At 48.0% G+C, this 16,577-nt stretch overlaps 1 protein-coding gene across 4 annotated transcripts; it reads left to right on the top strand.

The window, feature by feature from the left end:
• Positions 1–938: 938 nt before the first annotated feature.
• Positions 939–15,075, top strand: LOC120707283 (serine/threonine-protein phosphatase 6 regulatory subunit 3-like). Of its 4 annotated transcripts, none has more exons than XM_039992160.1 (19): positions 939–1,137; positions 2,101–2,204; positions 2,684–2,770; positions 2,853–2,928; positions 3,044–3,118; positions 3,269–3,322; positions 3,603–3,662; positions 3,738–3,854; positions 10,659–10,753; positions 11,038–11,228; positions 11,383–11,480; positions 12,372–12,475; positions 12,558–12,723; positions 12,810–12,932; positions 13,025–13,107; positions 13,200–13,341; positions 13,549–13,578; positions 13,895–13,965; positions 14,046–15,075. In XM_039992160.1, the coding sequence occupies exons 1-19, from the start codon at positions 1,099–1,101 to the stop codon at positions 14,656–14,658; spliced, it is 2,328 nt and encodes a 775-aa protein (XP_039848094.1). In that variant the 5' UTR covers positions 939–1,098; the 3' UTR covers positions 14,659–15,075. The 4 variants fall into 4 exon arrangements, with proteins under 4 accessions (XP_039848094.1, XP_039848092.1, XP_039848093.1 ...); XM_039992158.1 differs by having other exon boundaries at positions 940–1,137; positions 11,026–11,228; XM_039992159.1 differs by having other exon boundaries at positions 943–1,137; positions 11,026–11,228; positions 14,049–15,075.
• Positions 15,076–16,577: the final 1,502 nt, after the last annotated feature.

Here is a 16,577-nt window from a genome sequence, read left to right as displayed (position 1 = left end):
TGGTATATCTTGCGTTTTGCCAACTTCTAAAAGATATACCAAGTAAAAAAAAGCTTATCTCCAACAGTTTGACATAATTCACTTGCCAAACCCAGATCTAACTTACATCAGGAATCCTGAGAGAGAAATAAAATTATATTTATGCCCTTCCACCTCTTGAAAACTTAAATCAGGAACCCTTCTCTCTTATTTATTTCTTTTTCACCCTCCCACTTGACTAGAAACCACGATATCAACCGCGTGCCGCGCGCGTATATTTACGCGTTGGAGACTGGTTTTTCCCAAGTTGCCAAAAATTGCCAAGTCTTTGCCAAACTGTTGGAGGAGTATTTTAACATTTTTGCCAAAAATAAAAAATGTCAATTCGATTTGTCAACTGCTGGAGATGCTCTTACGTGCTGGAGGCTGGTTTTTCCCAAGTTGCCAAAAATTGCCAAGTCTTTTGCCAAACTGTTGGAGGAGTATTTTTAACGTTTTTACCAAAAATCAAAGATGACAACTCGATTTGCCAAACTTTGGAGACGCTCTAACACTGCATTCTAGGAAATGCTTTGTCAATCATGTGCTGTTGCCAAAATAGAGGGGCACATACAACAAATCATTTAGGTGTACGTATAGTAACCATGTAGTTCTAATTAGCAAAGATAGTGCTTTGTACAATGACCAAATTCTATTTTGGTACTATTTTTTCCTAAAATCAAAATTTAGTACTTGAAAATAAACCAAATTATAAAGCTAAAACTCTCGTCTAATCATTCGCCACCTTCTTGCCTCGCCGAAAGTAACAGCCCCCCAGAAGCAAGACCAATCCAACCCAGATCAAACTTTACCCAAACGTTGGACGGAAAACGGAAGGCCAAACAGAAAAGCGTGCTCTTTTTTCGTCCTCTCGTGTGTGTGCGTGCGTGCGCCCCCCCTTCTGCCCTCCCCCACCTCGCGATCCCAATTCGATCCGCCCGCCCTCCTGCCCTCCCGATCCGCCCCGCCCTCCCCGGCCGCCGCCGCCCGGATTCGCGCGGGCCCGCCCGCGGATTCGCGCTCCCCGGCGCCCCAAACCCTAGATCCGCCGCTGCTCATCCCGCCGCCGCCGCCGCCGCCATGTTCTGGCGCATGACCGGCCTGTCCGCGGCCTCGCCCGTGAGTTCCTCCTCGTCACTCCCTGCTGCTTCGCTCAGGTTGGCCGCGTGGGTGCGTGGCGCTGTGACTGTGAGCTTGCGGGTGTGGTCGTTCGGGCTGGTTGCTTTGTTAGTTTCGGATTGGGTCGGTGGATTGGATTTGGATTCGGCTGTTGGGTTGTAATGCTCGCTCGCTTTGAATGATTTTCCCGGGAAGCTCGTGGGTGGGTTATTTGTGTGCGCGCGCGCTGCGGCTGCGAGGTGTGTGTGTTTTTGCGTTGGTGAGGACATTCTAATGCTGTTCCCGTGGATTCGATGGTGCTTGTGGAATCGAGTGTGTCGCAGAAAGGAGCCATGTGCATGGGTTCCCATTTGGTTAGGTTTCGTCACAGCTGCGGGATGACTGGAGCATCTCTGTGGCAGGAAATTCATTCCATGGCAGATGTGTTGTTTACACTGTACCTCGTTTATCGTTTGGGACTCTGTTTTACGAGCATTTGCCTTAGTCAAATGTTTGTTAGCATCTTCAAGTGTGACATGAAGAGTCTGGCACATAGGGCGCTGCTGCAGTTGCAGACAGGATTTGTATGGTGTACTGGAATAGTGTTTTAATCGCAATATGCTCTCCCCTTTTTTTTTTGCATTCTAGTTCTATTATTGGGAATGCTCTGGTTGGAGCTTGTGTTCACTTTATTTTGATATATATGGAGGAGGAATTGTTGAATGGTCTCACAATATAGGGTTGATATTCAACACTTGTAAATTTGTTTCAATGCTAATTTTATGTACAAGCCTGCAACTTATTATATTGCCAATTTCCTTGTGTGAAATGACCAGGAAACTTAATTCAATGGTCAACGTGAATTACTTTTATTCTAAATAGTCATTGCAAATAGCTCATACCATGGAGATCTTGCGTCTTTTAACCCCATTTGTCATCAAAGGGAATATTTTACATAGCTGACTTAATGTTTTACTGTTTCAGGTGGATACAATTCTGGACAAAGAAAATTTTACATTGGAAGAACTTCTTGATGAGGATGAAATTATTCAGGAGTGCAAAGCACTGAATTCACGACTCATAAACTTGTAATTTTCTTATTAATTTCTGTTATTAGTTTCAGTGACATGAGTGGCATGTTTAATTTTCCGTTGCAACTTAGCTTTCTTTCTTTTATTTTGTTTCATTATTGTAGCATTATTTATGAGACATATAGTGCAATAGTTGCAGCAGTAAATAAGTCTACTGTTAGATAATAGCAAAGAGTGCTTATGAGAAAATTGTGTTTACTTCTGCACTCAAAATGCTGCATCTGAGTTTAAATATGGAAGACAAAGGTGCTCACTCATATGCTCATGAAATTGTATTCGAGTTAGCTTTTTCTGGAATTGGCATTGTCTGCTATGTATAATTTTTTTGGGTTTGTTTGTTATCTGCAAAGAAGTGGGCTTTGTGTCTGGATGCCTTATCTGGGCTTCCTTTCGTGAGTAGTGAGTATCACATTATGATGCATATACCCAAATAGTGCTGCTTTCCCCATATGTAATGCTTGAAATGTTATCTGTAGCTTACGTGACAAGGCCCAGGTGGAACAGTTGCTTCGTTATGTTATGGAAGAAGTTCCAGAGGACAGTGAAAAAAAGCGCTCGTTCAAGTATGACATTGATCTTTAATGTTGCTGTCATTTTGTTTAAAACCCGAGTTTCTCACTTAAAACTTCTCTCAACTCCTTGTAGGTTCCCTTTTATTGCTTGTGAAATATTTACTTGTGAAATTGATGTCATTTTGAGGACCCTAGTCGAAGATGAAGAGGTTAACATTCTTGTTGTATATTCGCTCTTTATAATTTTCGCTTCGAACATTTTTAGCTGTAGATTATTAACTTGTAGCTTATGTCGTTTCCTCTTTCCCCTTTTTTGTGTTGCAGCTAATGGACTTGCTTTTCTCATTTGTGAAACCTGATCATCCGCATAGCACATTATTATCTGGTTATTTCAGTAAGGTAACTTAGTTTTTGCCCATTATTTATATCTGAACCATCAGATAAAGCCTTGTTTAGGTCTCTTGCAGAAGTTTGCCGTTTGGTGGTTAGACTTCATTCTGTGGTTTTTTACTGAGCTTGAACTCAGTTCAATCAATCATTCTGTTGTAGGTGGTAATATGTTTGATGCTGCGGAAGACTGCCCCACTTATGAATTATGTTCAGGTATTTCTCACCTTCCTTTTTAAACAGCGGATGATTTATTAATTGCACTTGACATACAAAGCCTAACATCATATCTTCTATCCTCTTCATTTTTTTCATAGTTCGGTTTTAAAAAAGTTATAGTATTTTACACTCTGTTTAGCTTGGGTCTACTATTTCCTATCTGAAATCTGCTTAAGCAAAAGGGCTAACTCTTTCACCATGTTTCTTCTACAGTATAAGTTTGTAGTTTCTGTTAAGCTAAGCATCTCAATGGAAGATAACCTTATTCTTTTTGTAGGGGCATCCAGAGATAGTTGTCCAGCTTGTTGACCTGATTGGCATCACATCAATAATGGAGGTATATATTAACAATTATTCTCTGATTAATGTACTATTGGGTGCACTTAGTTGATCTGCCCCTGGAATTTTTCAGGTGCTGATACGACTGATTGGTGCTGATGAGAACATATATTCAAACTATGGCGATACAATGCAGTGGTTAGAAAATACAGATGTCCTTGAAATGATTGCTGATAAGTTTAGCTCATCGGTACGTTACAAAAGCTCTATTGCCCATGAACATGTATACATAAGCAAACATGCAGTATTTATTAATTTGGCATTGTTGGTCGCAGCATATCTATTCATGTGATTTCTTGAGAGGAAATAGCAAGCATAAATTCATGTTTAAGCTATTTGTAGATATGCTCAGGAACACAGAAACTTAGCATGTATTTTGAGATGTTGATACCTCTATGGCATAAATAACAGAGATTGGCTCAGTTATGCAACAAAAATAAAAGAGGAACTATCTGCATAACTCTGTAAATATTTTAATATATTGAAATAAATAAACAGTGTGAGGAGCATTTCTTGTCATGAAATTCATCCTCTAAAAGTTTCATGCCCTCAACAATGAAGCAGTTTATTCAACCCGCTAAACTTCTAAAACTTTTTCTTTTTTGCTAGTAAACTTCTATAAGTTGTGCGCTAGATGGGTTAGGCCTTATCACTGGTAGGAAGGTTAGGCTATTATCATACAGGATGGTGCTCAGGAGATCGAGTTTTTGAAAAGTTCATGTAGGTTATTTATTTTGTGTGGTAATACACTAAATGTTGGTTTAACATTTCGAATAGAGATAAAAATATTTAAAAAACATTCTATGAACAATGATCTTTGTTACTATCTTCCCCTCACGCATCTTGCAGCTTATCAACCATAAACCATTGCCATCATCAATAAACTATTGGCATTTTTTCTCAAATCGACGATCCCCCCTCCCACTTTACTCTCCCTATCAAATTGCACACATCCTTTGGTGAGTTGAACTTCCATGCTGCTAAACTTATTCAGTTCAACTCACCATTCTTCTTGGCTGTCACATCCTGTGCAACTTGACTGGTTGCTGTTGCTGGCTCAGAGGAGCTCTGGAGCGTATAACAGTGAGAAGTGCCTTGCTTATTCAGCATGTCTGTTAATTAGGATGGCACATCAGCAGTAAGACCAAGGCTCCGTTTGGATGTCTGAATTGGAGGGTATGGAATTGAATTGGGTTCAATACCAAATCAGCCATGGTATTGAAATGAGATGCGATTCCAATTCTATTGTTTGGATGTCATTGCATTGGCGTTTAGAATCTTAGGAAAGAACTCAAATCAATTTTCTGCTGGCTACCGGCTGTGAGGAAGAACGGACCGCATCCAGATCGAGGAAGAGGGGAAGGGACGGACCTGCACCGCTGCCGGAGTAGAAGGGGCGCAGCCGCCATTGTGGAAGGGGAATGGCCGCAGCTGGAGTGGAAGGGGGCGTCTGTTGGAGTATATTGAGCCCATGTGTATAGAGGCCCATCTAGAGGCCCATGTATAGGTATTATATATACCCACCCTTCTAGGGTTGGAGGAATACAAGTCATTATTCTCTCCTATCCTCTCTCTTGCATGGTATCAGACGCTCCTTTCCTGGGCAGGCGCCGCCTCCTGCTTCTGTAGGCGCCGCCGGCGCCGGCGCCACCGTCCTTGCTGCCATGGACGGCCGGCCGCCGCCACCTCCACCCCTCCTCCTTCCTTCCCCTTCCTTCCTCTGGCGTTGCTCTTTCCTCTGTTTCCGCTGCCGCCGCCTCTGTTTCTGCTGTTCTGCGCGCGCGGGCCCCGGCCGCTGCCGCCGGCGCCGCCTCCGCTGCTGCCGCGCCCACTGGCGCATGGGCTGCGCCCGCCGGCGCTGCGCACGCCACAGCCGCGCCCTTTCCCTCCTCTGTTCCGTGCGCGTGGGGCTCCTACTCTGTTCCCGGTGCCATGGCCGCCGCCGCTGCCTTGCTGCTGGCTCAGAGCAAGCGGGCGGGCCCCCCTCCCCTGCTCGACCTCTCCCAGCGCGGTGTAGATCCGGACGCCGCCGCGCCAGGACGCCCGCGGCCTCCTCCTTCGCCGCCGCTGCTGCATGCTCGGCGCGCGCGGGCGGCCCCCCTGCTGCTGCACAGGTCGCACAGGGCGCGGCCCCCTCCGGCGCGCCGCCCACGGCCGGCCTGCCCGCGGCCATGCCGCAGCACGGCCCCTTGGCGCCACCGTCGCCGCTGCTGCATGCCTTGGCGCGAGCAGGGGCCGGCGTGCCGCCGCTAGGCGCAGGCGCACCCCATCTCTGCCGCCGCGCGTGCCTTCCTCTGTCCTGGGCGCCGCCGCCTCGCATGGCCCCCAGGACGACGCCGCCGCTGCCGCCTCCCTCGCCGCTGCGCAGCCCGCCGTGCAGGCTCAGGCCGTCGCGCCCGCAGGACCTGGCCGCCGTCGCCTGTGGCTGCCGTCGCGCCCGCCGCGCACGCCGCGCGGGCCGCCGCCTCTCTCGCCGCCACGCAGGCCGCCGCGCCCGCCGCGCATGCTGTCGCGCCCAGGGACCCTGCGCGGGCCGCTGCCTCCCTTGCCGCTGCGCAGGCTGTCGCGCCTGCCGCGCACGCCACGCAGGCCCAGGCCGTCGCGCCCTCGCGCAGGGGGGGCCCCTCGTCCTCAGCCCCAGCCGGCGGCCATGCTCGCCGCTGCTGCTCCCCTGTTCGCGCCGTTCTGTACCCAGCCCGCTCCACCCAGCCAGCAGCCGACCTGGCCTGGGGGGTGGGACCAGGCCGCAGTGGCGCAGTACTTCAGCGCCATGGGGCGGACGCCGCCGGTCAACACCGAGTGGATCGCCGACTCGGGTGCCTCCTTCCACACCACCCCACATGCCGGTATCCTCTCTTCTGTCCGACCCCCACACCCCTCTTGTCCTTCCGTCATGGTTGGTGACGGGTCTTGCCTTCCTGTCACCGCCGTGGGTTCTGCTCCTGGCTCTTTTCGTCTTCCCAATGTTCTTGTTGCTCTTAAGATGGTTCATAACCTTCTTTCCATTTGTCAGTTTACAGCTGACAATTCTTGTTCCATCGAGTTTGATTCTTCTGGCCTCACTGTAAAGGATTCGACCTCCCGGCGTCCGCTACTCCGGTGTGACAGCACGGAGCCCCTTTACACCCTTCGTCTTCTTCCGCTGCATCACTCTCGCCTTCTTCTTTGCCCTGGTCGTCTTGGTCTGCCGCTTTTGCCGCGACGCCGTCTTCCACCACCTGGCACCGCCGTCTTGGTCACCCTGGCCGCGATGTTCTGGCTCAGCTCAATCGTAGTACCGATGTGTTTGGTACTAGGGTTCCTGCTGAGCCCCTCTGCCATGCCTGCCAGCTCGGTCGTCATGTTCGGCTCCCTTTTTCTTCTTCTTCGCATGCGACTCATGCATTTGACCTTGTTCACTGTGACCTGTGGACCTCTCCTGTACTTAGACTTTCTGGTTACAGGTACTATCTGGTGGTGGTCGATGACTTCTCGCACTATTGGACGTTTCCTTTGCGCGCCAAGTCTGAGACTTTCCCCACCCTCCTCCACTTCTTTGTCTGGGTGTCCACTCAGTTCGGCCTCACCGTTAAGGCCGTCCAGTGTGACAACGGGTGTGAGTTCGGTAACTCCACCTCCCGTTCCTTCTTCCTCTCTCGGGGTGTTTAGCTGCGTATGCCCTGTCCGTATACCTCTCCTCAGAACGGCAAGGCTGAGCGGATGATTCGCACGACGAACGACGTCGTGCGCACCCTTCTGACCCAGGCCTCTCTACCCCCGCGCTTCTGGGCGGAGAGCCTCCACACCGCCACCTACTTGCTCAACCGTGTTCCGTCCACTGCTTCTCCTGCTCCCACTCCACACCACGCTCTTTTCGCTACCCCTCCTCGCTACGACCACCTTCGGGTCTTCGGGTGTGCGTGTTACCCTAACACCTCCGCCACTGCTCCTCACAAGCTGGCGCCCCGCTCGACTCGGTGTGTGTTCCTTGGTTACTCCCCTGACCACAAGGGGTATCGATGCTTTGACCTCACTTCTCGCCGCGTCCTGATCTCCCGACACGTCGTCTTTGACGAGTCGGATTTCCCCTACTCCACCTCCTCCACACCTTCTCCTGACCCGGTGGTTCAGCCACTGTTACCTGTCTGTCCTTTTCCTGCAGGTTTACCCGGCACACCGGCACCGCTTCCGGTGATCTCTGCTGCGCCGAGCACGGCCCCGGTGCTCGCGGTCGCGCCACGCGCGGCCCCCGGACCTCCGGTCGTGCCGCGTGCGGACCCAGTGAATCCCGCTGCGCCACGCGTGGCCTCCGTGCCTTCCCCTACACCTGCGCGGTATGCTCAGCCAGTGCAGGTGTACCGGCGTCGTTTGACGTCGACATTGGCGCCGCCTCTTGCTCCGGAGGCTCCTGCGATGCCGACACCGGAGCCGTCGCCGCCGCCTGCTTCGGCTCCCTCTCGAGCCGAGCCGGAGGTGTACCACCCGCCAGTTATCCATCGGGATCCTCGGCATATCCATCCCATGGTGACTCGGCGGATGACGTCTCGGGCCGCGACTCTCTCCGCCACCGAGGGAGAGCCGCGGGTCTCTTTGGTACCCTCCTCTGTCCGCGACGCCTTGGCGGATCCTCACTGGCGTCGCGCGATGGAAGAGGAGTACGCGGCTCTTCTTGCCAACCAAACGTGGGACCTCGTGCCGCGTCCGTCTGGTTGCAATGTGGTGACTGGCAAGTAGATCTGGACGCATAAGCGTCGGGCTGATGGCACACTGGAGCGCTACAAGGCTCGCTGGGTTCTCCGGGGGTTCACTCTGCGGCCTGGTGTGGACTATGATGAGACCTTCAGCCCAGTTGTGAAGCCCGCTACGGTGCGCACGGTCCTCTCGCTTGCGCTCTCGCGCTCTTGGCCTGTGCACCAACTGGATGTGAAGAATGCGTTTCTTCACGGCACTGTCAGAGACTGTCTACTGCTCTCAGCCAGCGGGATTTGTGGATTCGAGTCGTTCGGATATGGTCTGCCGGCTTAACAAGTCTCTCTATGGACTGAAGCAGGCTTCTCGGGCTTGGTACTCTCGGTTCGCCACGTTCTTGCTGACATTGGGGTTCACCGAGGCCAAGTCTGACACGTCTCTCTTCGTCTACCGCCGTGGGGATGAGACTTCCTATCTGCTGCTCTACGTTGATGACATTGTGCTCACAGCCTCTAGTCAGCGGTTGCTTCAGAGTGTCATCTCCTCTCTGCAACAGGAGTTTACTATGAAGGATCTCGGTCAGCTCCACCACTTCTTGGGCGTCACTGTTGAGCCTCGCCCGTCTGGTCTTCTCCTGCACCAGCGGCAGTACGCACTCGATATCTTGGAGCGGGCTGGGATGACTGATTGCAAGCCCTGCTCCACTCCTGTCGACACTCAGACGAAACTGTCCGCTGATCTGGGTGATCCGGTGGCTGATCCTACTGCCTACCGGAGTCTGGCTGGTGCTTTGCAGTACCTCACCTTCACCAGGCCAGACCTCACCTACGCTGTCCAACAGGTCTGTCTCCATATGCATGATCCCCGGGAGTCACACCTTGCTGCGCTGAAGTGTCTCCTCCGCTACGTCCGTGGCACTGTGGACCTCGGCCTGGTGCTTCACCGCTCGTCCTCTGCTGAGCCGGTGGTCTACACCGACGCTGACTGGGCTGGCTGCCCGGACACTCGTCGCTCCACTTCCGGCTACGCCGTCTTCCTAGGCGGCAACCTGGTCTCCTGGTGGTCCAAGCAGCAGCCGGTTGTCTCCCGCTCTAGTGCCGAGGCGGAGTATCGGGCTGTCGCTAATGGCGTAGCGGAGGCGTCTTGGCTACGACAGCTCTTGGCGGAGCTCCACAGCCCGCTCGCCAAGAGCATGCTCGTCTACTGCGACAACGTCAGCGCCGTGTATCTCTCCACCAACCCCGTCCAGCATCAGCGGACGAAGCACGTGGAGATCGACCTACACTTCGTGCGCGACAGAGTCGCAATCGGCGATGTTCGGGTACTTCATGTCCCGACTACCTCCCAGTTTGCTGACATCTTCACCAACGGGCTGCCCTCCTCGACCTTCTCGGAGTTTCGATCCAGTCTCAACGTAGCCGGTCGTTAGTTGTGGCTGCGGGGGTATTTGCCCTTTGTACTCTATTTGTACTCTCTTCTTGTCCAGTCTTGAACACCGATGCGTCGGTAGTTCAGACTGCGCGGGGGGGGGGGGGGGGGTGTTAGCTTTCTTGTTGTCCAGTCTTGAACACCGCTGCACCAGTAGTTCAGACTGCGGGGGGGGGGGGGGGTGTTGGAGTATATTGAGGCCATGTGTATAGAGGCCAATCTAGAGGCCCATGTATAGGTATTATATATACCCACCCTTCTAGGGTTGGAGGAATACAAGTCATTATTCTCTCCTATCCTCTCTCTTGCAGCGTCGCCTTGCTTCTTGCTTGCGCCGTCGAGCTGGAAGGGGAGGGGGTCGCCGCCAAAGTGGAAGGGGAGGGGGTCGCCGCCACAGTGAAAAGGGGAGGGGATCCGCCAGAGTGGAAGGGGAGGGGCGCCGCCGGAGTGGAAGGGGAGGGGTCGCCGGAGTGGAAGGCGCGGGGCAGCAGGGGGATGCGAGATGAGAGCCAATGCCGATTAATACAGAGGGTAAGAGCTCCGAATCGAGTGAGGGGTTGCGGCTGAAGGCTAATGCCGAGCTCGGTATTGGGGGAGATTCCCAATTCCAATACCAAGCACATCCAAACACCAGGTATTAAAGGCAGCTAATTCCAATACCAAATTCCAGCCTTCAATTCAGACATCCAAACGGGGTGCAAGTGATTCTGTTCGGGGGGTTTTTTATACTGGAAGTTTATTTTGGGAGATTAAATGCTGTTTGAGTCGAGGGTGAAACTTTTTCTTTTACGATATTTGACGGGTTTATATGGAATTTTCCCTCTGCTCAATCATGTTCCCTTTGTTGTATAAGTATTTCCTAGCAGAAAAGTTTATGTTGCAAGTTCTTGCCAAGCAGGATTCTCCTGAAGTGCACGCCAACGCTGCAGAAATTCTATGTGCAGTGACGCGATGTGCACCGCCATCTCTTGCTACAAAGATATGCAGTCCAAGGTATTCCAACTTTATTCTTTGACAACATATTAATCCCTATTCAGTTATTTTGGGAACTTTTTGCCAAGGAGCAAAGTACGTATCTTGGGTAGTTTACTGAAAAGGAGTCTAATACTTATTTTGGGAATCTTTTTCTGAGGAGCAAAGTACATGTTAATCCTTCTGCAGTCTAACTAAGAAGTGTTACCCCATACAAAGTGGGTATTTTATTGTTTATTATTCCTGTTTCACATCACTTAAATTTTTCTTTGTCATGTTCTATGAAATTTTAGTTTTGTTGGAAGGTTGTTCCATCATGCTCTTGAGGAATCAAGACCCAAGTCTGTTCTGGTTCATTCATTGTCTGTGTGCATATCTTTGCTGGATCCAAAAAGACTAGCATCAGCTTCCTATCAAGCATTCAGAAGCAACTTAAGTCATGGGGCATTGGTCACTGCCAGTCCAGAGACAGTTGATGGTATGCTTGAGAGTCTAGGTGAGTGTTGGATATTTTGTCCATATCTATTTGGTTTAGGTAATCTTGGTTCATCATTTCCAGGCCTTCGAAAATCACATGCTAGGAATCTTATCATATTCTATGCTTTCAATGATTTTATTCATTTATTGGTATGACTGACATAACATTTTAGGCAACTTGCTGAAGTTATTGGACACTTCTTCTGCTGAAAACATATTGCCAACACCTTATGGATATTTGCGCCCACCTCTTGGAAAACATCGTCTGAAGGTACAGGATGGTGACCCTTTTACAGTTAACCATGGACTTCAGTGACTATTTTTCATTTTTTTGTTGCTTGACCTTTTCATTTCACATATGGATGGATTTATGTATTGGGTTAGTAACTATTAGGCCAGTTCACGTGTTGGGTCCAAACCAGCTCAACCCTTGTTTTGAGTCGGTTTGCTGGTTCCAGGTTTAAAACTGGATCCTTGGAAGCAGGTTGGGTTTCAAATGGTTTGGATCCAATCAAACCAGCCAACCTATATTTGGCCTTGAATGCTGAACACTAAAAGAAAGAAAAAGATCCTTTGATCCCTAGAAACTAGAAAGCATCAACAGGTGGTACAGAGAGTGGCATGCGAAGTACCTTCATGGATGTGAAATAAAAGCTTTGTGTGATAGCAGGCTGTTGTTGGTGTGGCTCACTATAGCAGCATGAAACTCTGGACTGCTTATTGAGAGGCAGCCAATGTATTAATGTTGTAAGAAAGGTTATGGAAGTGCCACTGGTGCTGCCATCTAGCTCTGATGAGCAATTTTTGGTCACCTGGTTCAAACTAATAATATGTCACCTGGCTCAGGCTAATGACGCTTCCAGGAAGATCCAGGCCTGGATTAGCATTTGCGTCTCTAGATCACTAAGGAAACATACCTCCAGCACAATCTTGGCAGTGTCCTTAGGCCTGATCAGGCATCTGGGTGACAGTGCACCAACCAGAAAAGGACCATAAAGAACCTTGACATGCATGCATTTTTGAGTCCTGAACTGATGGCATCGAGTACAGTCTGTGTTAACCTTCATAGTATTTATTGTTTTTTATTTTATCGATTTTAATGTGCCTTGTTCGTTTTCCTCCTCATTGTTGTTCTAAGCTGGATTTATTTTGTATTTTTCAGATTGTAGAGTTCATCTCTGTGCTGCTTACGATTGGTAGTGAAACTGCTGAAAAGGAGTTAATAAGGCAATCAGCAATAAAGCGCTCAATTGATTTGTTCTTTGAGTAAGTGTAGATATCATTTTTTTTGTAAAGCTGTTTTTTTCTCTGCTCAAATTCCCTGATTTATAATAATTGTTGGAAACAGGTACCCTTATAATAACTTTTTACACCATCATGTTGAAAATATAATTGTTTCTTGCCTGGAGGGTAAAAGAACTGAACTTATTGAGCATGTTCTTAATGACTGTGACACTGTTGGTAAAATTCTTGTTGCGGAAAGACTTTCTTCTTTATCGACTGAGTCTAACGCGGTAAGTTACTAATAGGGTGTATATTCTTTTACTTCATTCTAGCGGTAGAGTTCCTTTTTCATCTTTTTTATGACTTCTCTGCTCAGCCTACCGTACCCTCAGAAGAGAAAGCCCCTCCAAGAATTGGGAATGTTGGTCACATGACAAGAATAGCCAATAAGCTTATTCAGTTGGGAAATAGTAACAGCATAATACAGGCACACTTACAGGTTATTTTTCCTTCGTCTAGCAATCGTTGGTTTAAAGGTCTTAGTGGTTTTCTGCTGATGCTTGTGTTTTGAACGTTTATATCTTTTAATAGGAAAATACCGAGTGGGTTGAATGGCAAACAAATGTGCTTGTCAAACGCAATGAAGTGGAGAATGTTTATCATTGGGCTTGTGGGTATGTTCCCTTTTCCGATCTTTTCTTATGTATATATGTTATTTATTGCTTTCGTTTTATCTAAACATTGCTGCCATGCTTTATTGAGGCAGGCGCCCAACATCATTACATGATCGTGGTAGGGATAGTGATGATGATGACTACCGAGACAGGGATTACGATGTGGCAGCTCTTGCTAATAACTTGAGTCAGGCATTTCGTTATGGAATATACAGCAATGATGACATTGAAGAGGTGTGTGGATGTGCATCTTTTAGAATAGAGTATTTCACTGCCAACATATTTTATTACCCAGTGCATACATTGTCGTCTGCTTGTCTCTATGTGTGTGGGTGGGTAGATCATTATCTTTGCATGTCATAGTTCTCTACTCCATTAGCATGACCAGTGTAATAGGGTACTGCTACGTATTGAGGATACATGTTGGTTTTGTGAATGCAGGCACAAGGATCACTTGAACGAGATGATGAGGTAATACTTAAGTGTGAATTATGTCTCAATATTGCTTTCCTGCTCATTTTAGTTGGTTGTAACATGCAATGTGATAAATATTCGCTGCTATTTTCAAAAAAAAAGTTTGTTACAGTTTCCTGAACATAAAAAAACGCAATCAACTTTAAGTAGAAAGGAGATAATAAATTGGTATTTCGTTTCATGGAAATTGGACATTCTGGGTAGTTAGTAGACTTCAATATGTTTGGATTATATTATTTTCTTCAAGTAGATTAAGGTTGAGATTCTTTCATCTTAGTGAGTTTGTGGACTGTTCTTTTACATCTTCTTTCAGGATGTGTATTTTGACGACGAATCAGCTGAGGTGGTAATATCTTCTCTGCGTCTGGGAGATGACCAGGAAGGGTAATTTGCTATCTCGAAATGTTATCACCCTTTGTCTTTACGTAATGGCTGATAGATTATGTATCCATGTCTTTATAAAGCAGCTCCCTCTTTACAAATTCAAACTGGTTCACATTTGATGGAGAGAGAGGCATTAATGACCGTCTATCCAGTTCTGTTCCTTCATCATCACCCAATTCTGAGGAGACTTCCCTAGAGACTGAGGAAGCTGATGATGGTAAAGTCATTGGCACCGAGGATGAAATGGAAACTGTGTGCCTTGGAAATGGCAGTACGGAGGCAAAGGATGTAGCAGAATGTACTAAACAGCCAAATTGTAGTACGGCAGATGAGCCACTGCAAAGTACAGAAGGTATTGAACGGCATTCAGATGTTTCGAATGGCGATACTGAAGTAGGTACAGATGCGGTTGCCTCTGCAGCAGCAGAATCCTCAGCCCCATCAGTTGAGATGGTGGCAGAGAAAACGGTAGATGAACCATTAGTGGCGGAGAGAACAGTAGGTGAACCAGCAGTCTCGTCTGATTTGGACAATTCTGTCTCTGAAACTTCACCTGGTGTTAATGGAAATGAGCCAGCTGACTCAGAAGTATCTTCTGAACAAGTCAGCCATGATACTGATGTACAGCAACCAGTAAAGGTAGTTGAGGATGTTGATGAAACAAAAACTGATGCAGTCAAAGCAAGCGACTGAAATAGCAATATGTCTGATTGAGCTGATCAGAGCAATTACTTGTGAACGGAGCATCTGTTGACTCTGCAGTCTGCATTGATCTTGCTTCATGTGTGCTCAGCTGCCACGGAATAGTCTGAAGCAAACTTCTGTACAATAAGCAAGTATATTGTTCTGCCATCCATCGTGGCGTATCACAGTACAAATGAAACCATTGACTAACGCATGCATCGCGTTGTCTGAAACTGGTCATTTTCTTTGAAATTTACCTCCAGACTCCAGTTCATGTGCTCTGTCTGGTGGCAGTCTTCGTGAAATGGTATATGATACCTGAAAGAACATTCTTTGGGTGGCAACTGGTTTTTGGCTACGTAGTCTTCTGTTTATTTAGGTTAACTTTGGAACTGTAATATGATATGTGATATTATTTCTAGTCTAGCTATTGTTGTAAGTTTATTCAGACTCCACATGTGTCGGTTCACCTTGAACAAGCTATTTTTTTATAAGATTCCTGGCTCCTTGTATTCTGTTATTAATTGTTTCATCTTGACCAACTCAATAGCTGCGATTTCAACATCGTAAGATTCACGCTCCGTTCCAAAATGTCCCTTTGTTTCTAAACGTGAGATGTTTTAGTTTATTCTAAGTTAAACTAATTTTAAAAGTTCACAATAGATGCACCACATCCACACCAGATTATTAATAGTGATTTTAATTGGTATTGTGGATTTTAATTTTAATTTTTTAATATTTTGAAAAAATGATTTAGTATAAAATTAAAAAATTAGGCCCTCTCTCCCACCCCAGCTGCCACTCCCAAGCTCGAGCACCCCTGCCGCTGCCCCAAGTTAGAGCACTTGCGTGGCCACCCTCTGAGCTCAGCACCCGTGCAGCTGATCTCGAGCTCACCCACGCTGGTCGCCCCGAGATCTGGTCTGCTCGTCGTTGCCCAAATATTCCTATGTCACTGGCGTAACATCTTCTGATAAGCTCCTTGAATTCCAAATTATTAATCATTTTGGCATTTTAGATATATTAATTTTACTATGTATCTAGACATGATATATATTTAGATGCATAGTAAAAATAATGCATCTAGAAAAACTAAAAAGATTAATAATTTGGGATAATTCTCAAGATCGGACAAAAGGGGCTCGCAGAGAGTATCTGCTTGGTTTTACACAGATGGAGAAAGAAAATGTACTTTCCCCCTCCGGTCAGTAAAGACTGAGGGTTCACACAACTAATACGCAATCTTTTTTTTTTGCGGACTGGATCCCGTATATTAAAAGAGCAAGGCTCTTACAACCAACACACTGGAGGAAGTATAAAATACAAACAAGTCCTCAGCATACATCCTCCAGTGATTTAAACTTACGTACAAGACCCTAAGAAAGTTCAAATTTGAAACATAGATCCTTGGGTCTTGAAGCAGATCTCCTGGGCATCGCACTCCCTCTGGCTCCTCCAGAGCCAGAGAAAGCGCACCACGCCAACGACAAGAACTCAACCAAGATGTCGACAGGGACCTCCAGCTTGTAGCCGCAAGCCATCTTCCCTCTGGCGTGCATCGACCGTCGCCGTCGAGAACTTGGAAGAGGACAGAACCGGCAGCACCAACGAAGTCGATGCTCCGGACTGAACCCGCAGCTGCTGACGACGTCACCAACCCGGAAAAGAGCCCCATTAAAAGGGAATCCAGTCCACCCTTTGCATGGGCAAAGGAGAACAAAGAGGCTCCCAGCTGCCGGTGCTGCTCACCGAACTTCATCATCATGCACCAGATCATCGATCCACCATCTTCCTCCTCCTTCCGGACCAAGAAGCCGACTCCACGCATAGGAAGACCGCAAGAAATCCGCGATACAAGAACATCGGGCATCAAGCTTCGAACTCCGGCCACCCACTCACCCGTCGCCATCGATAACCCAAAGCACGAC

Source organism: Panicum virgatum, chromosome 5K (assembly GCF_016808335.1).
Source record: "Panicum virgatum strain AP13 chromosome 5K, P.virgatum_v5, whole genome shotgun sequence".
NCBI lineage: Eukaryota > Viridiplantae > Streptophyta > Magnoliopsida > Poales > Poaceae > Panicum > Panicum virgatum.
Note: the sequence above shows the minus strand (reverse complement) of the source record. Positions and strands in the feature narration are given on the sequence as shown.

Excerpts from the sequence above, each read along its gene's own strand:
- LOC120707283 (XM_039992158.1), top strand. The coding sequence starts at position 1,099 with ATGTTCTGGCGCATGACCGGCCTGTCCGCGGCCTCGCCC. Across the intron at positions 1,138-2,100 it reads GCCTGTCCGCGGCCTCGCCC|GTGGATACAATTCTGGACAA; the intron begins GTGAGTTCCTCC and ends TTACTGTTTCAG. Across the intron at positions 3,119-3,268 it reads TATCTGGTTATTTCAGTAAG|GTGGTAATATGTTTGATGCT; the intron begins GTAACTTAGTTT and ends ATTCTGTTGTAG.